The sequence below is a fragment of the Acipenser ruthenus genome, chromosome 34 (genome assembly GCF_902713425.1).
Source record: "Acipenser ruthenus chromosome 34, fAciRut3.2 maternal haplotype, whole genome shotgun sequence".
Taxonomy (NCBI): Eukaryota; Metazoa; Chordata; class Actinopteri; order Acipenseriformes; family Acipenseridae; genus Acipenser; species Acipenser ruthenus.
The window spans coordinates 6,299,935-6,325,052 of NC_081222.1; the positions used below are offsets into that span (position 1 = coordinate 6,299,935).

The 25,118-nt window shown below is 39.7% G+C and overlaps 1 protein-coding gene across 1 annotated transcript in view; it reads right to left on the minus strand.

The window, feature by feature from the left end:
- Positions 1-25,118, minus strand: part of LOC117402159 (adhesion G protein-coupled receptor L1-like) — a 267,345-nt gene that overhangs the window by 40,627 nt on the left and 201,600 nt on the right. The window contains exons 19-20 of the mRNA XM_059006982.1: positions 5,517-5,685; positions 4,294-4,449 (exon numbers count right to left, since the gene is read on the minus strand). Of these exons, the coding sequence (XP_058862965.1) occupies positions 4,294-4,449; positions 5,517-5,685 (325 nt within the window). The remainder of the gene's footprint in view (positions 1-4,293; positions 4,450-5,516; positions 5,686-25,118) is intronic.

The following is a 25,118-nucleotide window of genomic DNA, read 5'->3' on the forward strand; positions in this document are numbered from 1 at the left end:
ATCTCATCCGGCCCAGGGGATTTGTTTATTTTAAGAGCTCCTAGTCCCTTTAACACTTCTGCCTCTGTTATGCTAAAGTTATTTAAAACTGGATGGGTACGCGTGGAGCTAGAGAGAGGCCGAACGGCAGAACACTGAACTGTTATATGGTTTTCTGAAAAGTTAACCTCAGGTATTTCCTGTACACTTGTTAAGGGGATGTGAAAATAACTGTCCCTTGGGTCCACCATGGTGAACCAGACATCTGGCCTGCTGAGCTGCAACAGCCATTGCGAAGTCAGCATCTTGCACTGGCTCCGCCTCAGATACAGGTTTACCTGTGTGAGACTGAGGATTGCTCTGAGGCCACCATCCCTTCTTGGCACCAGAACATGCCTGGAATAGGACCCCCCCCTTCTTGTTGGAGGGGTTTATTATGTAAATGGCCCTCTTTGCAGCAGAGCTGCTACCTCCTGAGTCACCTGGGCGACGGCTTCTGGGTTATTGTCACGCCCCGGAAGGGAGGAGGGCCATGTTGGAACTGGAGCAAGCAACCAGTTTGATCAGTAGTGAGCACCCAGGGGTCTGTGGTGCTGCTTCGCCTGAGGCGCAGCCTGCATCTGTTGCCTAGGAACAGGGCGATATAAAGTATGCATGCGAAAACGGGTGCAGGGTGCCACTGTGCTGTGGGCTGCAAAACTGCAGTTGCCCGCTGTATTAGGGGCATAAGCTCTTCTGATAAAGAAGGCTGGGTCACTGAGGCGCTGTTAGAGTCTGCATCATCAGATGGGAACACTATATCCTGTTCATAGATAGTGTATCACCCCTTAGATCACATGCCCTTGCCTGTACAGGGGCAGGTAGGACCGGTGGTACCGGTGCTGCTGAGCGCTCTTGCAGCAGTTCAGTAAGAATAACCTGCTGGTGTGACAGGACCTCCCAGATCTTATCTATCTGCTCCCTATCTGCCAAACGTGAATGGCGAGCTTTCTTCTTCCTCTGTTTTGGAGGGGGAGAAGGCGGGGGAGAAGATGAGGAGCATGGCTTCTCGACTGTGATGCACACCCTCCCTTGACACAGAGTCACGGGAGGAGGGTGCAGCCTCACTGACCGAGCGTGGCAATGGCGAGCGCTGAGCGGACGTGAGGGAGCGTTTCCTGGAAGACGGGCTAGCCGACAGTCCAGGGTGTGCTTGGTGAAGGGGCCACACAGAAATCACATGAAGTGCGATCAATCAGAGCCTCCTGAGCATGCTCAGGACCCAGACAGACAATGCACTGAACATGTCCGTCTTCTAGAGGCAACTTAGCCTTGCAAGAAACACATGCATGAAACCCAGGCATGGTAAAAACAGACTCTGTACTATGTAGTAGTGCACACAGTAGTAAGAGTGAGCAGTGTCAGTACAACAGTAGTGCACACAGTAGACAATGCCAGTACACACAGCAGGCAGTATCAGTGCACACGACAGACAGTGTCAGTGCATACAGTATACAGTATTATTGTACGCAACAGACGGTGTCAGTGCACAATAGGCAGTGACCATGTCAGTATTAGTGTCCGTGCGCAATGCGGACCGTGTACAGGGCGGACAGTGTCAATGCACTTAGAATAGTGTAGTGTGCAATAGACAGATAACGAGACTAGAATGCAACCTGCACTGAAGTAGTAATTACTGCTAGTGGTGCGTTAACATGGATGCCCACCTGTAACAACAGCCACTGGCTAACCTTCCAGTCAGTACAGACACGAGACTGGAAGCAGCCTGCTTGAAAAACAAGCCCTTGCAAAAGTGTGCTGGATAGCTACACTAATACAGCAACAAGCTGCCAACGTCTGCTAAGAAATAAATAATAATAATAGGCACGCCCACAGCTGCTCGGTTTTGTTTCAATCCTTACCTCTCTGTAAGAAAATGAAACACAATATACATACAATATATACACACAACCGTAGAAAAACACAAAGCAAAAACAATACGGCTAATTTTAACAATATAAATTATTATATTATCAGTACTTTATTTATTTATTTATTTATTTATTTTTAGGTATCAGCCGAATCAAGTCAGTCGACTTGCCGTGCGAAGGTCCCGGGAAGGAACAGCACTGGAGCTGCAGGCTTCCCACGGCGCACAAGGTCGCGGAGGGACTTAACCAGCACTAGACTGTAGTACAAGAAAAGCTTGAAATAAACAATATTACTTCAGCGATTCAGTAATTCAAATTCAGCAGTTTAAGCAAAGGCTAAGAAAGTGCTAAAAAGGTATATAGCGAAAGAAAGATAATACTTATAAATTCTCAGATGTAATCAGGCTCTGCTGAAAAGGAAAATGCCGATGTTACTAGGGCACATATCTGTCTTATGCTGCAGGGGTGGAGCAGCAGCTACGTCACCCTGCTCTGACGAGGGTCTTTGGTGTAAAGTTTTCAGGGTTCGGGTGTCTTAAAGGGAAGCACCCATTTGTAATGGTTAATAATCCCTACTTGAAAGAAAACTTATTTTTAGCTTTGTTTTCTTTTCTTTATTAAATGTGACACTTGGGCTAACCATTGCTGTTGAAATTAAATCTGTGCATCTGTGCTGTGTATCAACACCCAATGCTCTGTGTCTGCCTCACTATTGTTCAGTGATGACCCACACACACATAACAACCCCCCCCCCCCCGCCCATTACAAGATGAGATCCTCCCAATAGTACTCAAAGAAATTAAAGAAGTAAAGAAGTTATTTACAAACCGCTAACCAGGATTATGCAACAGTCTCTTGACACAGGGGTTGTACTGATAGACTCGAGAATTGCAAACCTAATACTGATCCACAAAAAGGGAGACAAAACAAAACCAGGTAACTAAAGACCAATAAGCCTGGCCAACAAGATGCTTGGATATATTGTGAAAAGTGTTGAATTTAAATCAAGGGAAGTAATGTTAAAACTTTACAATACATCAGTAAGACCTCATTGTGAATATTGTGTTCAGTTCTGGTCACCTCGTTACAAAAAGGATATTGCTGCTCTAGAAAGAGTGGAAAGAAGACAGGCTAAAAGAATTGAATCTTTTCAGTCTTGAACAAAGAAGACTACGCAGTGATCTGATTCAAGCATTCAAAATTCTAAAAGGTATTGACAATGTCAACCCGGGGGACTTCTTTGACTTGAAAAAAGAAAAAAGGACCAGGGGTCATAAATGGAGATTAGATAAAGGGGCATTCAGAACAGAAAATAGGAGGAACTTTTTTATACAGAGAATTGTAAGGGTCTGGAACCAACTCCCCAGTAATGTTGTTGAAGCTGACACCCTGGGATCCTTCAAGATGCTGCTTGATGAGATTCTGGGATCAATAAGCTACTAACAACCAAATGAGCAAGATGGGCCAAATTGCCTCCTCTCGTTTGTAAACATTCTTATGTTCTTATGTCCTAAGGACATTCTTTCAAACTATGTTTCTCTTCCAAATCAACCTACTGAAAAATATGTAAATACAGTATTCATGTATTTTACCTTTTTTCTGATACAAGAAAATCTCCTCTGAATGTTGTCTGTCAGTGTAGACCAAGTCTGCTTCCTCACTGTCCTATACGTTCAATCTATCATTTCAATTTAGTATGGCAAATAAAGTTTACAAAAACATTGAGAATAGTGTTTGTTGTCAGTGGCAATACTAGAGTAACCACAACAGCAACTAGTCTCCTGTTTGAATGAGTTGACGAAATCAAAACAACTGGATGCTAGATCACATTTTTCCAGGGCCAACATCTTTAGGATGTGCACAATAACTTGAGAATGTACAAACCAAGATATGACAATTGGATATACACTTCTCTAGGGTTGGACAAAAAGAAACTTTCAATTATCGTATATCGCTGCTTGTTTTAATTCCTTTAATTTGGACTTTCTCCCTCTTTTTCTTTTTTGATCTGTTTTGTTGTTATTGGGGTTCTCTCTAACAATAGAGAGGGGGGCTGAATTAAAGTAAGTAAAGTCCACTTTAATTATGTGGTACTTAACCAACCCCAGAATTTAAAACCAGCTGTCTACAGGAAGAGAGAGGACCATCCACAATTATTAAACCATAACTGGTGGTAATTTTAGAAATACTAAAAGAAACATATTAATACATTCAATGAGAAATGTTTTGATGAGAAGCCTTGAAGACATTGAAAAGACTTCTAGTCTAAACATTTGTCCTTGAATGTATTAGGTTTGTTTGAGTATTTCCAAAAAGCCAGAGTGATGAACAAAACATCTTGGTAGCAGTGGCACTGCTCGCGTTTATTTTTTTTTTAAAGAGGTAGTCTCTTTGGATACTGTACCTGTCTATGAGTCGGTCCATGGCGTACCTGCGTCCCAGTATAGTAGCGATTATTGGTCCTCATTGCGGAAGTCTTGAGAGAGCCGTGAGAATTAGCGGTGGATGTTCGGCTACAGCAGTAGGAGTGACGCAGGCACTTACTGTACTCCTTGTGCACCTGTCCAATCAATCACACACCAGAAGTCAGTACAACATAGCATTGTGGGGACTGTAGTTGGGTCTATACAGGAGCTATATCATTAGAAATGCCTGCAATATGTTGTACATTTAAATTTATAATGGGTTTCAGAGGTCAATGTGTAGGCAAACTCACTGCACTCCCTACTTGTAAAGGTGCAGTCTAACTAGGTTCTATTTACTCTATACCACCTTCTCTCCCATTGGGGACAGTGTTAAGAAGTTTAAACTCTACCCTGGTTCTTTCAGCTCTGTCTATACACCCTGCTTGTAAAAGGCACTGTCGCTCCCACTGGAGGGCAGTATAGACCCTGACCTGGATCTCACAGCTCCTGGATCTGTGCTCTAGTACGGCCCATTCTTTCTGAAGAAAGCCAGTGACAGTACTCCCTCACTGCAGCATGAAATTGGCTATAATGTTATGAAAGAGCCCAGGAGAGAGGCAGGCAAGCACCAGAGAGAGAGCTGGAGTGCAGAGCCCTTTTCATAGGGTTTCTAAATATAGAGAGTGCCACACTGCAGCTGCCTCAACTACAGCTATTCTAAGACAGAACCAGAACCTTCCATGCAAACAAGCAGACCAACAGACAGATGTTTGTCTCTCAGCTTTCTAAGGCACTGCATTTGCTAGAGACAGAAAGAAATACATACATAGGCCTTAGACAGACAGACAGCTAGAGGGCTTCAGGCTTTATAGCTGTCAGTCAATGAATCCATTACAGACTGACAAACAACATTGGCTCATACAGATAAAAAGACATTGAGATACCTCAAACAGACAGACAGCCGTATGGTTTAAAAAAGAGGCTCACAGCCAGACAGAGGTCTCCAGCTCTGTGTGTCCTTCACCTTTTACAGACACTGGATTTATAATGGACAGGCAGACTGACAGAGAGAAAAATGTCTCAGACAGACAGACAGATAGACAGACAGGTGAAGGGCTCTGATTGCCAGACGATGAGATCACACACACACACATACAGATACACCTCACATAAAAAGAACGAGAGACAAACACAGATACTGGGTTCAGAGACACAGACACACCTTCTTCTGCAGGGCGCAGTGGAAGATGAAGATGAACATGCCCTGGAAGGCGTTGAAGGTGGTGAAGAGATACGCCATGATGACAGTGTTCTCATTGATGAACAGAAGACCGAACGCCCAGGTCAGCCCCAGGAGAAAGAGCAGGGCGATGGCACCAAGAGCCCAGGACCTAGAGAGAGAGAGAGAGAGCAGAAGAACAGAGGAGTATTTACTAACGAGAACTTTGTCAAGTTGGGTCTACAGGATCCAAGTTATTCTGCCTCAACAGCATGACTAGGTAGCCCATTCCATACCCTCACCACTCTGAGTAAAGAAGTGTCTCCTTCCCTGTCTGAAGTCTATATCACACTGTGCTCTGGTCCTAGTTCCTGTTAACTATGTCAATTCCTTTTAAGATTTTGAAGACTTCAGTCATATCCCCCTAATTCTTCTTTGTTCTAGGATTAATAAATTCAGTTATTTCAGCCTATCTTTGCAGCTCAGTCCTTGAAGCCCTGGAATTAGTCTGGTTGCTCTTCTTTGGACTCTCTCCAGGGCAACAATGTCCCTTGGTACTGTGGTGACCAGAATTGGACACAGTTACTCTAAGTGTGGTCTCACCAGTGCAATACACAACAGAGAATAGGTTGCAAAGTTCCTACTGTTCCATAACTTCAAACGCTCAGTCAGAATTCTAAAATCAATAAGAAAATGAGTAGAGGAGACAAATGTTTGAGCTTGTGTCGTGCCTTCTTCAGTGTAGTAATGGGTAAACTGAGGAAGGACTAGGGGTTTGGAAGAACATGTAATAGGTACATCCAGTAGATGGTGATAATGAACCTTTCACTGGGTTTTATACAGCCACAGAAATCAACAAGAGCAGCGCACAACAAATATGGAGGATAGTGAGAATGACAGAAACTCTTTCCTCCCAAAAAACGGATAAAAGGATCGGAGATCATTTTGGTTTTAAAAGAAATGACAATGTTCAGGTTATTGAAGAGGGAGTGCCAGTTTGTAAATGATGCCAAGCTGTTGTTCTTTCAAAGAGCAGCAACACGATGAATATGTTGACTCATTTACACCAACCGCTTTACAAAAAAGCTTTATTAAAAACAGTAAAATTAATTAAATGTATAATAATAATCCTAATGCTTTTAAGTATTCACATTTTATGATTAAAAACCAAAATGATATATATATTTTTAGCTACATAGCTTAAGGAGGATAAACTCTGTTAATACTATTTAAAACACACAAGGATATAGTGAGTGTGGTGTGTACTCCAACAGGAGAGTCAATATATTTAAACGCTACTCCCTAAACACTCAGCGCACACCAAACTCACTATATCACATGTATTCTATTTATTCATTTTCATATGCTCAATTACTGGTACTGGAATAAAACTTAGGGCAGGCTGTCGTGACCAGCTCCATTTAGAAATGTGTTTAACCCAATAGTAGCTATTTGATTTGGGAATAAGACATTTTTAGCATCCTTAAATCAGACTAACAATTATGGGAAACACCCAAACTAATCAGGTAAAAAACAAAACAAAAGGACTAATCTTGATTAAAATGGCACTTTAGTTTATCTACAGTAGTTGATACCTGTTGTAAATATCTGTTGTATTATAATTAAGCACCCTATTTTTGTATAATGTTTATAATGTTATAAAACACATTTTAGCTAAATAAATAGTTAACATTTTAAATCTGTAAGAATTTTTTTTTTTTTTTGGCAGTTTTTTGTAAAATATTGTGCTGTATTGCAATTATCATGATAATACCCCACAGAATAATCGTTTGAGAAAATGTTCACATCGTGACATCCCTAAGAAGGACTAGCCAATATGTTTGTCTACTTGACGTAGTTTCTTACAGTTTTACCTTCTCACTTTCCTTTGAATCTATATTACTACACTAAATGCAACGTTTTCATTAAACTGACCCTGAAGACACTGCTGAGGTGAAATCACACAGGAAGTACAAGTGTAACAGATATCAAGACATCATGTTTAAAAATGTGCCATTGAAAACTGCACATCTGAAACCTATACAGCTGACAGAAGTGCAGGACAGGTATGGCATTATTCTGTTAGCTTGTGGCAGTGTGCCCCCCTCCATGGGTGTGTTATGTGTTGTGTTGCGTGTGGTGTGTTCGGAACATAAGAACATAAGAAAGTTTACAAACGAGAGGAGGCCATTCAGCCCATCTTGCTCGTTTGGTTGTTAGTAGCTTATTGATCCCAGAATCTCATCAAGCAGCTTCTTGAAGGATCCCAGGGTGTCAGCTTCAACAACATTGCTGGGGAGTTGGTTCCAGACCCTCACAATTCTCTGTGTAAAAAAGTTCCTCCTATTTTCTGTTCTGAATGCCCCTTTATCTAATCTCCATTTGTGACCCCTGATCCTTGTTTCTTTTTTCAGGTCAAAGAAGTCCCCTGGGTCGACATTGTCTATACCTTTTAGGATTTTGAATGTTTGAATCAGATCGCTGCGTAGTCTTCTTTGTTCAAGACTGTATAGATTCAATTCTTTTAGCCTGTCTGCATACGACATGCCTTTTAAACCCGAGATAATTCTGGTTGCTCTTCTTTGCACTTTTTCTAGAGCAACAATATCAAATAACACAATATTTTAGGTGAGGTCTTACTAATGCATTATAAAGTTTTAACATTACTTCCCTTGATTTAAATTCAACACTTCTCACAATATATCTGAGCATCTTGTTGGCCTTTTTCATAGCTTCCCCACATTGTCTAGATGAAGACATTTCTGAGTCAACATAAACTCCTAGGTCTTTTTCATAGTTCCCTTCTTCAATTTCATTATCTCCCATATGATATTTATAAATGTTGATGTTGGTGTATTGGTATTGGTGCACAGGATATAAATGGGTCTGTGTAGCACAAGTGATTTAAAATATGTAGTTGTATTTAGGCACAGGGATTGCATAATCACTTCACGTGCAGATGAAGTATGGTAATAATATGCGTGCACAGGATTGCACAAATTAGTTCAAGTGCTGGGATTCAAGTGAATAATTAATTAGTAATTGAATCCTGGCACAGTAGTATATATATATATATATATATATATATATATATATATATATATATATATATATATATATATATATACATGTTTTACTCACTCGGGGTGGTGTGTTCGGTGAGTGGAGGGGATAAATAAAATAAATAATACAATTGCTATTTTGTGCTGGAAGGACCAGCACGATACTTGTTTGTTCTGACTCACCGTGTTTGTTTGTCTGTTAGTCCACTGTTTGTTTATTGTTAGTCCATTTTTTTTGTCTATTTATTTTGGCCTCAAGTGCTGTGTGCTGTTTTGTTCAACCTTTTATTTTCTGTGTGTTAATTAAACACTGAGCTCCGTAGCGTCTCGGTATCGCCCGCAGTTGCTGTGTGTTTTGGTTTCATTTCCTGGCCTCATGTCACCCCTCAGCCAGCCAGTTCACATAGCAACAATCACTTTAATGTTTACAAAGTAACTGCGATGGTCAAAGCCCCCCTCATTGCCATGTAGTAGTAAACAGCAGTTCAATTAGCTCTTCCCTGTGGGAGGACAATCCATTCACTATAAGAAAGGAATAAATCTCTCAGCAAAACTAGATTTGTTTTTTACAACCCTCTATAAATCTGCTCCACTGCCGTGAAGAGGCCTGGGACATGCTTGGACTCTGTTTACGAGTCAAGGCACCGAGTCAAATCAAATATCGATTTCCCATTACAAGGCCGACTGTGCTGCCATTGTACACAAAATAAATACAACCGGAGGGTCTTTATATTTCACTGTTAAAATAATTGACTAACTGGAGCCTGCTGCCTGGTATCAATTCAGTGCCTGTGAAAGGTGTCTGACTGTCGGCTGTCTGTCCAACAGTCTGCCTGCCTGCTCAAGCAAGATGAAGTGTCTGACTGTCTGCCTGCTTGCCTGCCTCCCTGCCCAAGCAAGATGTTACACCTCCATTGCCTGTGCTAGATTGAAAACACATCTAGTTATAACATAAGTGGTAATGTACGCCCAGCTATTATTTGGTGACATATAAACCACAAGAGAGCTAGCTTGAGTGATTTATCAGTGTAAAGTAGGGTGCACTTAAAAACATTTCTCAAATTTCTTTGGTTTCTCACATCCATTCTACATATATAGCTAAATTTGAATACATTTATTCTTCCTCATAAATCCAAATAGTTTGAAATCTGGAAGTGATTTTGAATGGATGATTTTGCCGGTTGGTTTGTACATGCAAGCAATGGCAAAGCGGTTTGTGTTTCCTAACTACAGGTGGTACAATCTTATTATTTTACATGTGCCACAATGGTAAATAATAAGGCAGTAAACGCCTGTAGTTTATACAGCTGTGAAATTTTACTACTAAATAATAATAATAATAATAATAATAATAATAATAATAATAATAATAATAATAATAATAATAATAATATGTGCCTGATGCAGACTGCAACAGCTGAAGAGATAAACAAAGGACAGGCTTTAGCACTCTGTCTCAGTAATGAGCTGAATCATGTTTTCTTTTCCTGTCTGGAGAATGCCTTTTTGCTTGTGCCTAATCGGAGGTGATGCACGTCTTGCAGTTAACCCACCTCCCCCCACTTGAGTCACGTTTGGTTTACTCTGATTAACACCTTCAGAGTTGGTTGATCATCTCTCGGATCTCCGTCTGTCTTTTCATTTTTTAATTACATGGCTATATAAAACACACTCAGCTACACTGAACTGCTGGGGTAGAAAAGCGACCCTAGAACTGATGCCTGTTGGGTGCGGACCATGTCATCTAGACGCCTTTGCTCTGCCCCTCCCCCCCCCCCCCATGAGACTAGTGGTCCGCTCTCTTCTCTGTGTGTTTAATTAATAAAGTAGTTTTGTTAGGGCCTGAATCCCGTCTCCGTCTCCTGCTTTGAGCCTCAAGACCAGAGGTCATTACAATATTTTATTCATGTATACCACCGTAACACTAGCCATGGAAGTCATTTTGACGGGTTGAGGTTTTCAAATTTAAATTACTCTGCGTGTCTGAAAGTTATGTGGTTGTCCGTTTATGGCTTTTCCTAAATAAATACCTTGACGGCGTTTGAAAGGCAGGATCACGAAAATAAGGAAGTTATAAGTCCACCCACCTAGCAACAAAGACGGAATTTTAACTGACTTTAATACATGTTTTTATTTTGAATATAACCTACAATGTTCTTTATGTTTAATTGTTCATTTAAATACAGCGTTTTGGCTGTGCAGATGTTTGATATGATGTGCTTGAATAAAACTTTTGAGTTGTATCAGATAGTTGTCTTTCATTTTAATATTGACGTTGTTTAAAATGTACCGTCATGACTGCTGGCGCTGGTTTTAGGTGTGAGTATAACCGCGGCGGTTCTAGTGTTAACGTGGTAATTTTTGTGGTGCATATGTAGAATAATATTGTCTGGCATCGAGTACTCAAAAGTTTTAACGCTCGAGTACTCGAGCACTAAATTACTTGAAATTCCCACCCTAGTGCAAATGTGAAGACTATTTATAATTGATAATACAATTCCTAGCAATATGTGGGTCTGGAACTTTTAAAGTCCAGAATGCCATCTGTGTTTTTAAGAGATATAACCCCTCAGATTATTATTATTTGTTTATTTAGCAGACGCCTTTATCCAAGGCGACTTACAGAGACTAGGGTGTGTGAACTATGCATCAGCTGCAGAGTCACTTACAACTACATCTCACCCGAAAGATGGAGCACAAGGAGGTTAAGTGACTTGCTCAGAGTCACACAATGAGTCAGTGGCTGAGGTGGGATTTGAACCGGGGACCTCCTGGTTACAAGCCCTTTTCTTTAACCACTGGACCACAGACCTCCTAAGATTCCAGACATTCTTTGAAGGTAGCACCTTTGGAAGGATGCTAGACCTAAGTGGATTAAAAATTGAATGAAACTCGTTTTTTGTCTGTTACAAAAGAGATTCCTACTGTGAAGAGCAATCAGTTGTGACTTTGTTAAACAAATTTAAATCTTCATCAGACTAAGTATTGAGCTTCAAACAAAACATTTCACACTTGTGACAATAAAATCCTAGAGACAGACATTGTCGAATGTGAATTCCGTAAGAGATCTGGTCAAAAATAGAGTAGCTCTGACATATTACCAAACTCTCGCTAAGATGACGCAAATAATATTTAAATTAGTATATTGTGGCTCTCTTCATTAACATGTTTATTCTTAGTACATACGACAAAATGTGCACTTTGCGAATTGTCATAACCAAAATGCAAATTGCGGTATGTTTGTGCTGCGACTGGCTCATCTTAGTACATCTATCCCTAAATGTATTAAAAGTTTTACTTAAATCACTAAAAATTAAGTAATTTATCATTCAGGGAATTGATTAAAATTGAATTAATTAGAATGATAATTATGGGACTTGTATAATTTATTTTGGTACTGCATTGTGTGAAAATACATCAGAAAAATAGAAATGTAATCAAGTAAAAATGAATAACTTAGGAAAAGTTATTTCACAAAAGAGTATTTTTAACTGAATGCATTTTCTGTGATTTACGATCTTTTTGTTTGAATGAAAATGGGAGTTATAAAATCACATTCAGCAATAAAATGAGCTTAAGCGGGTTGACAAGACGGAGATAGTTCAGCTGCGTGAGTTGAGAGGGTTGCAGAGTTCACAGGGTTGCAGCTCAAGCTTTACGGCTGACCAGTCGATTTGATTGGCTGTTTGGCTGTGTTCTGACTTTATACTCATGAACATGTATTTATAATAAAACAAATTATTACATAACATGCATAAAATGAAAAAGAACATGCAAAAATGAATTTCATACTTTGACAAAAGTATTTGGGCACCCTTACATTAGTATTTTGTGTGCCCACCCTTTACTTCCTTTACAGCTTGAAGTCTTATTTTGTATTGTGAAACCAGTTCCCGGCATCTTTCCTGAGAAATTTTTGCCCATTCTTCAACACATACAGCTTTGAGTTCTGCAATCGACTTTGATTTCCTTTTTGTAACATCAGCCTTCAAGTCAATCCCGAACATCTCAATGGGATTCAAGTCTTGGGACTGAGATGGCCAATCCATAACTGTAATCTTCCTTTTTTCAGAAATTCCTTTGTAGACTTCTCAGAATGCTTAGGGTCATTATCCTGCTGGAATGCAAACTTCCGTCATATAAGCCTTCTAGCACTGGGTAACAAATGAGAGTGCAAAATATCTTAATAGTGCCTCAGGAAGAGAAACAAGCCCATATCATCACACAACCTCCACCATGTTTAACACTGGGCATGATGAACTTTTCTTTAACACTAGCACCGCCATAGCCGCTTTTTGAACGGCTTTTGCAATTCAAATTTAAATATATCCGGGTATGTGAATATCTCGTGCATGTCCGTTCTTAAGTGTTACTAAATATTTGAATTAAATACCCAGAAGGTGTTTCAGCTGCAGAATCGCAAAAATGAATAAGTTATAAGCACTTGCTTCTTCAACCGTCAGACCCGCAATTTATGCGGCATATTGAAATCAATATAATATAGCCGACAATTTAGTCTGGGCTTTGTAATAAAATCAACATCATTGTGAAATAACGTATTATAATTCTGTTGAGTGCTTGAAACACTGTTGAAAGTCATTCTACGCATCATATATTAGTATTATTATTTAGACTACAATTCTCAGGCAGAACGACTGTGCCACCCTGAGGGTGACGGTGCAAAAAAAATAAATAAATAAATTGTATATTCTAAGCTCTCTGCACAGATCAGTGACCATCGGGCCTGATGCTAAACGAAAGCCAGAGACTGTTGCATTTTACAATGCAACGAAGTACGGTGTGGATATACGGGATCAAAAGGCATGGCTGTATTCTGTCAAAGGTGGTACTCGCAGGTGGCCTGTGGCTGTTTTTTTATAATGTTTTGGACCTGGCAGCCATCAACACTTTGGTTTTGTACAAGGAGTGCACCGGCAACACAATCACTCGGATGGACATCATTTTGCAGCTAGCCCTGGAACTACGGCAGAAACATTTTTATAAGAGTCACGAAGGCTGGCTGGCAAATGCCCCTCAACCTTCAGCCAGCGCTGCGCCCACTGGCACACGGAATAAAAGACAATGCCAGGTTGCTAAATGCAACAAAAACATAACTTTTGATGTCTGCGCCCGTTGTGAAAAGGCAAGTCTGTAGCAAATGCACTGGTACAGTTGAAAAGTGTTTTCTGCGTAGATTGTACTTAGAAAGCTGTAATAGAACTCTGAACAGACAAACAGCCTTTGAACTCTGTTTCACTCAAAGTGCTTTCACGTTGAATAAGTTATTATATATTTTTGTTTTATGCTATTTTTATAACTAGTTATTTATGTTTTATAATTGTATATGTGCATACAGCTTTCTACACCTGTTTACACAGAAGTTTATTGCATGAAGTTTATGTTATTACAGTTTTTCATGTTTATGTATATGTGCTCTTTTTGAAAAAAATAAGAAAAAAAGTTTAATTTTCAATGTAAATACACTGTTTCTGCTCTGAAAATGTTATGTATGATGTTCATAAATAAAAATATTTAGCTGTATCCGATTGTTGGTTCATTTTCATATCGAAGCCATTTTAAAATGGAGCCGCACATTTTGTGGGTGCGGCGGATGTATGTAGTCCGAAATCTCGGCGGTTCAGTGTTAAATTCTTCTCCTCTCTTCCTCCAAACATATTGTTGCTTTCTTGGTGAAAAAAAGCTATATTTTGGATTTGTCAATGGAAAACTCCAATTGTCTTTTGTGTATTGTTTTTAACAAAGGTTTGCATCTTGGTTTTTGCCCATGGACATTCATCTTGTTAATGTATCGTTGAGTTGTTCACTCATGAATTTCTTGACCATCTTTTCTCAATTCTTGTGTCAAATCTTTCATAGTAATCTGAGGATTTTGCCGGGCTGCTTGAACAATTCTTCCAGATTTTGCAGAAATCTTTCTTGGTCTTCCATATCTGGAGCTAGTTGCAGTAGTTCCTGTTCTCCCGTGTTTGTCAATAATAACCCTTTTTCGTTTAGTTGTATCACTGCCATTTTGAGATTGTTCCTGTACTCTTTAGTTTTAACCATTTTTGTTGCTTTTTTAATCACAAATTTCCAATTTATTTTTCAGCACTTGATGATTATGTATTTATATATTCTATAATTATCATCATGTGTTGGTTTTCAATCATGATAATTGTCAACAATTAGCAACAAATGGGTGTCATATGAAATCTGTTAATACTTTTGTCAAAGTATGAAATTAGTTTTTGTATGTTATTTTTCATTTTATGCATGTTATGTAATAATTAGTTTTTTTTTCAGGAAAAAGCCTATTGGTCACATCGGTGTATAAGATGCTCCCCCTTTTTAGGACCCCCTAAAAATACCTAGAAAATAGACTTATACAACTGTTTTTACAGGATATATATATTCAATGGCAAAAACTTTGTTAAAGTAACATTAAGTTTTTGTTGCAAAAGTCCAAGAAGGTTAAGAAATTGCAAGTTGAGGTAGACATGCAACCTTAACTCTGCACCCTTATGTGTATGTTTGCTGTCACACTTGACATTGGCAATGACATCACTAAGCACATGACACATTCTCCCCAAAGACACTGGGAAATAATAGTCCTTCTGATTGGCAACATGTTCAGTAACTGCATTAGCATTCCTACAATGAGTGTGTTATTAGCTACTTGCCTTACAGGCATCAAGCATTAGATGTCACAGAATTTTCTAATGTTGAATTCAGATAAAACAGAGGTTATGCGAGTGAGATCACAGAACCAACTAAAAGGAAATGTGGAATTACATGAGCTCGACCCTTGCAGTCGCTCATCAAAACTTAAACTAGAAATTAAGAGTTTGGGGGTCATCTTTGATCCTGATCTATCTTTTGAGATTTTGCTGTTAACTTACAAGGCCCTGAATGGATTAGCGCCTAGTTATTTGCAGGAGTTACTGACCCCGTATCTTCCAAACCGCACTCTGAGACCACAGGATGCGGGGCTGCTGGTTATTCCTAGGGTCAACAAAAGCAACATGGGAGGTAGAGCTTTTTCTTGTAGAGCTCTGAAATTACAGAATGCTCTGCCTTCGTTTGTCAGGGAAGCTGGGACCGTTACAGTTTTCAAGTCAAGACTAAAATCGCACTTTTATAAAATTGCTTTCTTATCTTGGTGGGTTTTAATGTGACTTTAAAATTGCTGTTTTTGTATTGTGTATACTGTTATTTAAATATGTTATCTATGTGGTCTGATTGTGGCACTTGTATGCATGTATGCTGTGGTACACGAAGCAGTGTTTTATGTCTCTTGTAAGCATAACATCCATGCATTACACCTCTTGTTTATGTACTTCATTGAGTACTGTTACATTTTCACAATGGTGAACTGCAGAAATCTGCAATTGTACCTAAACAGTTTAATGTCTTAATTGGCTTCCAGTATAACAGTATGTTAGCAAACATTCATAGTCAACTGTAAAGTTTGAAAGAAGAATGGTTACTCACATTGCAAACATACACATACTGCAGAAAATGCAGTAACTATTTTTGCCACGTGAAACAGTGCAGTTAATACAAGATATCCAACGCTGCAGAATCCAGATACAGAAAAATATTGTTTGTATGAATATTGTTGACAGTTTTTGTTGAAATATTGCTCATTTAACATTAGTTCCAGTAATACATGGAAGGTCCCTAATTAATTCTATAGCACTGCTGTATTCTGAGTTTATTGGTTTTACTTAGAACACTGGTGAAATAATTAGCTTGACAGCAAACATTGTGGGAATGCTAATGCAGTTACTGAACATATTACCAGTCAGAAGGACTATAATTTCCCAGTGTTATGTCTGTATGGCCAGTCTTCGGGGAGAATTTGTCATGTACTTAGCGATGTCATTGCCGATGTCACTGATGATGTCATATGTGAAACATACACATAAGGGTGCAGAGTTCAGGTTGCGTGGCTACCTTAACTTGCAATTTCCTAATCTTTTGGACTTTTCCAACAAAATCTTAACGTTACTTTAACAAAGTTTTTGCCATTGAATTTCTATTGTCTTGCAGAAGGCATCCTGGAAAATCAAACAACCACATCTGCCACATAATGCAGTGATGAAAACACAACCTGAGACACTAAATAGCACAGAAGAAAGAGACACACACCAAGTATGTAAAATGTTTTTTAAAAGCCAGATTTATTGACGCTAAATCAAATGTGAAAAATGTTAATCTCTGCCCCTCAAAATGTTAATCTCTGCCCCTGAGGCTGGAGAGGTGGGAAGAGCTACGACTGTACCTGAGGCTGGAGAGGTGTGGACAGCAACGACTGTACCTGAGGCTGGAGAGGTGTGGACAGCAACGACTGTACCTGAGGCTGGAGAGGTGTGGACAGCAACGACTGTACCTGAGGCTGGAGAGGTGGGGACAGCAACGACTGTACCTGAGGATGGAGAGGTGGGACAGCTACGACTGTACCTGAGGCTGGAGAGGTGGGGACAGCAAATGACTGTACCTGAGGCTGGAGAGGTGGGGACAGTTATGACTGTACCTGAGGCTGGAGAGGTGGGGACAGCTACGACTGTACCTGAGGCTGGAGAGGTGTGGACAGCTACGACTGTACCTGAGGCTGGAGAGGTGGGGACAGCAACGACTGTACCTGAGGCTGGAGAGGTGGGGACAGCAACGACTGTACCTGAGACTGGAGAGGAGGGGACAGCAACGACTGTACCTGGGGCTGGAGAGGAGGGGACAGCAACGACTGTACCTGAGGCTGGAGAGGTGGGGACAGCTACGACTGTACCTGAGACTGGAGAGGTGGGACAACAACGACTGTACCTGAGGCTGGAGAGGAGGGGACAGCAACGACTGTACCTGAGGCTGGAGAGGTGGGACAACAACGACTGTACCTGAGGCTGGAGAGGAGGGGACAGCAACGACTGTACCTGAGGCTGGAGAGGTGGGGACAGCTACGACTGTACCTGAGACTGGAGAGGAGGGGACAGCAACGACTGTACCTGAGGCTGGAGAGGTGGGGACAGCAACGACTGTACCTGAGACTGGAGAGGTGGGGACAGCAACGACTGTACCTGAGGATGGAGAGGTGGGACAACAACAACTGTACCTGAGGCTGGAGAGGTGGGGACAGCAACGACTGTACCTGAGGCTGGAGAGGTGGGGACAGCAACGACTGTACCTGAGACTGGAGAGGTGGGGACAGCAACGACTGTACCTGAGACTGGAGAGGTGGGGACAGCAACGACTGTACCTGAGACTGGAGAGGAGGGGACAGCAACGACTGTACCTGAGACTGGAGAGGCGGGACAACAACGACTGTACCTGAGACTGGAGAGGTGGGGACAGCAACGACTGTACCTGAGACTGGAGAGGTGTGGACAGCTACGACTGTACCTGAGACTGGAGAGGAGGGGACAGCAACGACTGTACCTGAGGCTGGAGAGGTGGGGACAGCAACGACTGTACCTGAGGCTGGAGAGGTGGGGACAGCAATGACTCTACCTGAGGCTGGAGAGGTGGGGACAGCAACGACTCTACCTGAGGCTGGAGAGGTGGGGACAGCAACGACTCTACCTGAGACTGGAGAGGAGGGGACAGCAACGACTGTACCTGAGGCTGGAGAGGTGGGGACAGCTACGACTGTACCTGAGGCTGGAGAGGTTGGGACAGCAACGACTGTACCTGAGGCTGGAGAGGTGGGGACAGCAACGACTGTACCTGAGACTGGAGAGGTGGGGACAGCAACGACTGTACCTGAGGCTGGAGACGTGGGGACAGCAACGACTGTACCTGAGGCTGGAGAGGTGTGGACAGCAACGACTGTACCTGAGGCTGGAGAGGTGGGGACAGCAACGACTGTACCTGAGGCTGGAGAGGTGGGGACAGCAACGACTGTACCTGAGGCTGGAGAGGTGGGGACAGCAACAACTGTCCCTGAGACTGGAGAGGTGTGGACAGCTACGACTGTACCTGAGGCTTTAGAGGTGGGGACAGCAAAGACTGCACCTGAGGCTTTAAAGGTGGAGACAACTTTGAACAGCAGTGCTGAGGGCAGTTATTCTTCATGATGTTTGGCTCTGTCCACTCTCTCTAGAAAGGTCATGTAAGAATCCTGCAGGTTTTTAGGCAGTTTGATGCATTGTGTGCATTGCGTATCATTACATTGAAACCATTGCCCATCTTTTCGCACCCAGGCAACACAGTGACCATGGCTGATGGTTTTCCCTTGGTGGAACACAATTGCCCGAGTTAAAAATGTTTTCCTATCAATTACAACTCTGTCATGCTTGAAATTGGCAAGTGCTGTATTAATTGCAATATAATATCATTTTAATAAACTAATAAACAATATGGGGGATAATTAATTCTGTGTTTGAATTTTAAAACAGCAGTATATAAATCTGGTGATATGTAGACTACGCTATAATACAACAACTATAATACAGATTAGGGATGCACCGGATCCAAGTTTTGGGGATTTGGCCGAATATCGAACCGAATACCGAATCTACAAAAACTGTCAAGAAAACTGAAGGAAAATGTTGAACGAAAAACAGACTGGCAGCTACTAACAAGGGGCGCACACAATCTATAGTTTTGAGCTTTTTTAGTTAATATTATTTTTATTACCGAATGGAAATATATCCCTGAATAAGATTTTAGTTTGAAACGTACACAATTTACTGCTAGCCCCCTCCCCCCACAACAGAAATGTCAAAATACAGAACCGTTTACCTTTACAAGAAAGGAGAGCTGCATCTTTGCCATAACCCACTATTTTCTTTTATGACGTTTCAACCTGTGTCACCTGATCTGAGAGCTATGAGGAAAAATTGCCGTGAGTGACCTGAATCTCACTGCAAAATAAAATTCCGGTTGATTTAAATGCACTGTGTGTTTAACACATATCAAATAGGCTATGAAATAGTTTTAAAAATATTTTAATAACACACAGCAGTTCCCAAATAAATCAACTTGTATTGGCACATTACGATAACGTAATTTAATTTGCTAAAGCATTTTGTGCAACAACGTCTTGCACATCTGACAGTTGTAAAGTTACTAAAAAAATATATATATATATATATATATATATATATATATATATATATATATATATATATATATATATATATGTATATATATATATATATATATTTGTGTACCGATTATTATTATTTTTTTATCTCTGTATGATCTCTAGAACACGTTTGACAGACAAAGCAACAAAGCACAAAAGCCTACAACAGTTTGCAGTTACTATATATTACAGGTTTACTGCATAACTTTAGTCCATGTAAAGTATTATGTGACTGTGCTGTGTTGCATACGGGGGGGGATGTTTACATTCAGCAGCTGCATGACGTGTTTAGTGCGTGCGCCACCAGTAATTTAGGGAGTTTCTTAGCGTCTGCTAAGAAATATATAATAATAATAATAATTAATTCCGTGTTTGAATTTTAAAATGGTGCTATATAAATCTGGCGATACGGAGCAGTACGTTTATTTTCTAAATCAGCACAAGTGACATTCCAAATAAGTCATTTTTGGTAGGAATAAATGTATAAACTGCATTCATGTCTACAAAATTATTTTCATTTTGGAATATTCTTTTAAAAACTGTAAACAGGAGCATGTTATTTATGTCTTATTGTCAACCAACATTTTGTTATTGTTAAACTTCTTTAAATGTGGACCTCAGTACGTACCTCTGAAAGAAATCTGTACTGTGTCGTTGCTTGCACCGCTGTAGCTACGTGCTAGAGGCTGCGTCCCCACCAGTTTAATTTAGTCTTAATTGTATAATAAGTAACACTACATACAGGGTCACTTTCATTTTTAATGCTTTATTATTTAAAAGCGCAGAGAAGTTTTAATATTATTATTATTATTTATTTCTTAGCAGACACCCTTATCCAGGGCGACTTACAATTGTTACAAGATATCACATTATTTTTACATACAATTACCCATTTATACAGTTGGGTTTTTACTGGAGCAATCTAGGTAAAGTACCTTGCTCAAGGGTACAGCAGCAATGTCCCCCACCTGGGATTGAACTCCCGACCGTACCATAACAACAAAAGTGAGAGGGGGAAAATGAAAATCATATTTCCTAAATTAACAAATTATTATTAGTTTCCCCAGTGTTGAAGGCACAAACACAAAAAACATTATCACTGATGACCAGTTTTAATCCAGACAGAAACACAGATGTGACCCTTCAGGCCGTTATCTTTAGGGTTCAATTTCTGTAAAACTAGAACCCCCCAAAAAATATAAATACCCCGTTAAACATCTACACCTCTGGGACTATGTGTATGCTGAGTGTAGTTCCTTAATTTGCTATACTTTTTGAGATACAAGTGTATAAAAAAAGCATCATAAAAAAGAAAAGAAAAACAGCTGTTTCTTCACCACTCTGTATCTCAAAAAATATTCAACCAAATGCTACCCCATTCACAGGGTTTCCTGAGCCTGCATATTGGTGGGTTTTTTATATTTTATATTCTGGCCTGTGATTGGTTAAAACCTCATCATAGGAGCAACAATAGATTTTACTGTTGCCCTAACATCCATACACCACCGGGCAATAGTCTCTATCTGTCATGTGACATGGTTCACATCACTGTCAGTCCTGCCCCTTTTCAAAGGAATGCCTTTCATCATCACTCCTCATAGCAAGAGAAAATGGCGAAATGTGAAAAAAACTGCTCAATAATGATTCTGTGACAAATGCTCAAAACACTAAAATGGTGATTAAAATGTCACAGTCGCTGTTTTCTGACTTTCTGAAATTCAAACAAATTCAACTCGATGAAAACAAATATGATGGGCGGGATATAAACTAGATTGTGCAGCAGTCACACCTAAGTCCCCACTTAGATAGGTAGACGAGAACAAACACACACACACACACAAATTATAAGTAGTAAAACTTGTACTTAGTAGAAATGATATTTTATATAATTTTGTGTGTGTGTTGGAAAGGTAACCAGACAAACAAGTAGCTAATGCGTGGCGTAATTCAGAATGTGCGTGACAACACAATATTCAGAGTCGATCTTTTTCTACAAGCAGACACGTACATTTAAATATCCCCTCCCCTAAATGACTATGAATTGAGTAATCTGCATTGGTACGGACGACTTTTTTTGCTAAATCAGAACTGTCATATTCTCGGTACCTCTAGTTAAAAATCTCATAAAATGCTTTCTTTTTAAATTCTCAACACAGTTGTATCAAGTCTGCAAGTTCCTGCGTGTGTGCTAAAGAGAGACAGTCCGCTGCCACGTTTGTAGCCTACTTTAAATTACTTTACGATTTCAGCTTGAGTGCCTTTAAGTAAGATGACACTGGCTGCAACTCTACTGTTGTTTTTTTTTATACACAAATAAGCTTACTTGATTTGAAAAACGTCGTGAACGACACAAGCAACTTCTTATGCTACTTGTTTTGATTAAATGAGTAGTACACAACAAAATATGAAAGCTGGACATTAATTTCAACAAAGAAAAACAACAACTTTTTAATGAAAAAAATATATTGTAGCCTACTTCAATAGCAACATTAGCCTGCTATATTATATAAACCAAAACAATAAAAAATAATAACAAGTTGGTTCTCTCTTGCCTTTTTCAATGAATATAACTTAATTAATAAAGAATAAAAACATACTAAGATAACAACTACCTAGCCTAAGTTTAATTAATCGTTTTTGTAATCGACCAGCAGCTTCTGTTGCATACACATCGCTGATAATAGTGCAGACTGTGGGGCAAACCAATGTTCGTGTTGGCGTGATCAATGTCGTCCTTCTGGAGTCCTTTGAATGTCTTTTAATTTGTTTGTTTTTTAAACCACTTAAATGCCACAAAATAACATTATTTTAAAATAAATTGATTGAACGCTTTTGTTATTTCCCCCTAGTTTGGGTAATCCATTGCAAACACAATCCGTTATCACTCCGACAGCAGAATAGCTTAACCAATAGCAGCTCAAAGCACTCGGGCATCACATTTTCTGCTGTTCACGCAGGTGCACAGGGACGCAATACTAGAACACATGAGATGCTGGCTGGAAGTGAGGTGGGAGCAAATATGGAAGTTTAAGTCTGTAATAAAGTAATTGCTTGCTTTTGTTTTAGGGCATTGAAAAATTATAGATGCCTGACTCGGGCATGCAAGCAATTTTCTTACATGCCCCACTGAAATTTGTACATGCCCTGGGCATGTCGGGCAATATAATTTTCGAACACTGCTTGTGCATGTAAAAGCTGCCATTTATAGTTAGAACATCAGTGCACAAGTCACTAAACACGTCCTTCAGAAATCTAGTTGGTATTGGATCCAAAGAGCAAGTTGCAAATTTCATCTGCATTACTATCGGATTTAGCTCTTGTACGTTGATCAAAGAAAATGAGTCCAACACTGATTAAACCAGTCTAACTGGCAGGTTTGAATCAGTCATGCCGTGATATTTGATCCCTAATATTCACACTTCGTAACTGAGGCCTCGGTATCAATTACAAGGGAAGATGAGGGATTAACTAGCCTCTCAATTGTTGAGAAAATGACCTTAGAGTTGTTCTTGTTTACCTCAATAAGATTAGAAAAATAAGTGCATTTTGCTGACCTCAAGGCTTCGTTGTACTTCAATAAAAGTTGTTTCAAAATATCATAATGGATTTGTAATTTTGTAGCTCTAAATTTACATTCTGCCTTGTGACGGTCTCTTTTCATTTGACAGATGGCATTGTTAATCCAAGGGTCAATACGCTTTGAAAAAGCCATTCTAGTTCTAACTGGGGCCACAGTCTCAAGAGTAGTTGCTAAATGGCAGTTGTATCTATCAACTAACTCATCGATAGATGAAGAGTTATCAGAAATGAGTGGTGATAAATGTACTATTTCTGAGAACTTTTTAACAGTTGAAAAATTAAGAACGCGTTTTTTAACAGTATGTACCACACTCTTTCTCTGTAAGGGAAAAATAGCCTCACATAAAATGCAAAAATGATCTATAATGGAAGAAATATTTTTTGTTTACAGTTATAATCTTTATGAAATATACTAACCCCCCTGCCCCGTTGAGCGTGCTTTCTGGAAAAAAGTATAATTCAAGGGAGAAGCCTCAATCAGGGAGATCTTATCATCCATACTGTGCCACATTTCAGTTAAGTATAAAAAAGATTGTACTCTACAATAAAATCATTCATTCATTACTATTTTCTTGATTAATATTATTAGGAGCCCATGGTTTTAATTTCAGTGTTGTGAGAATGGTACTAACAGGCCACTGACTGTTTCCCTTTACTTGGTGGATTTGAAAACCATGAGATACTCAAGTCACACATTCCTATTTAAATTCTCAAGGTTAAAACTGTAGCCGCAGGTGCTTCTGTTTCAAATGAACTTGCTGAGGTTTCATCTTAGCTGTCAACCCCTATTGTGTATCTACGGGAACCTGTGCACTCAGACACAAAGCCAGGAAACCTGGGGCTCATGCTAATGCTGGAATTGATGTTTCTATGTCAAAGGGTTACAGAACACCCTGCAGTGTTGACAACAAACGCATTACTTTACCTTTGCTGTATCCTGTACTGTATGGATGCATAATATTATGGTGATGTGATCTACACTTCTGTGGGTTGTATGAAACTATTCAGCAGCAATCAGGACCTCAGTGAAGGCATTTGATATTGGGAGCCCATCCAACCAGCCCTGAAGGCAGTGGCTGCATTGACCAACGTGACTAGCTACTCTCTCATGATGGATCAAGCCCACACATGTGAATGAGGCTGCCACCGTTAAACATGTAAACACCTCTGTTTAGTTTACAAGTAATACATGTTTAGAAAATCCATAAACTTATAAACTTTAAACTAATATTACAGAGCCCAAAATATAACTGACCAGACTCAACTTCCAAATGAATACTCAGAGGCTGGTGTGGGATATAAATGGCTTTGCTTGTTTATCTGGATGCAGTGCCAACATTTTCAAATCTTTTTTCCTCTCTATGAAGAAAAGGAAACGGTATAAGAAAAAAAATAGTTGTTTCAAATGACAATACATAACTATGCTTTAAATCTACAGCAGTTTGAATGCCAAACTAATATTTGAGTTTATTTGTATTCTTAATTTGCTTGTGTATGTTACCTGTAGATTTACAGGATGTTTTATAAAAGTAAAACTTAATCACCAGCTGTTGTGTGCTTAAGATGGTATTTTATGTTAATTAGCCATGAGGTTTTCTGACTGCTCTGTATTCACCCACAGTAGAACATGTGTGCAAATAACGTTTCTTTATGTAACAAATGTGATGTAATGTTTAATATCCAATTGAAAGGTAATGTTTTTTTCTTTTTTATTAATTTAATATACCAGTGTTTTTTATTCTTGCCAGGCCGCGCCCATCATTTAAACAGTACCAGTTAGTATACTGCAGATAGTTTAGACGTCAAAAAAAGAGATGTGATAGAGTGCACAAATCACAAAAACCTTCAAAAAGTGAATTTTTCAACATAATCTTGAAACAG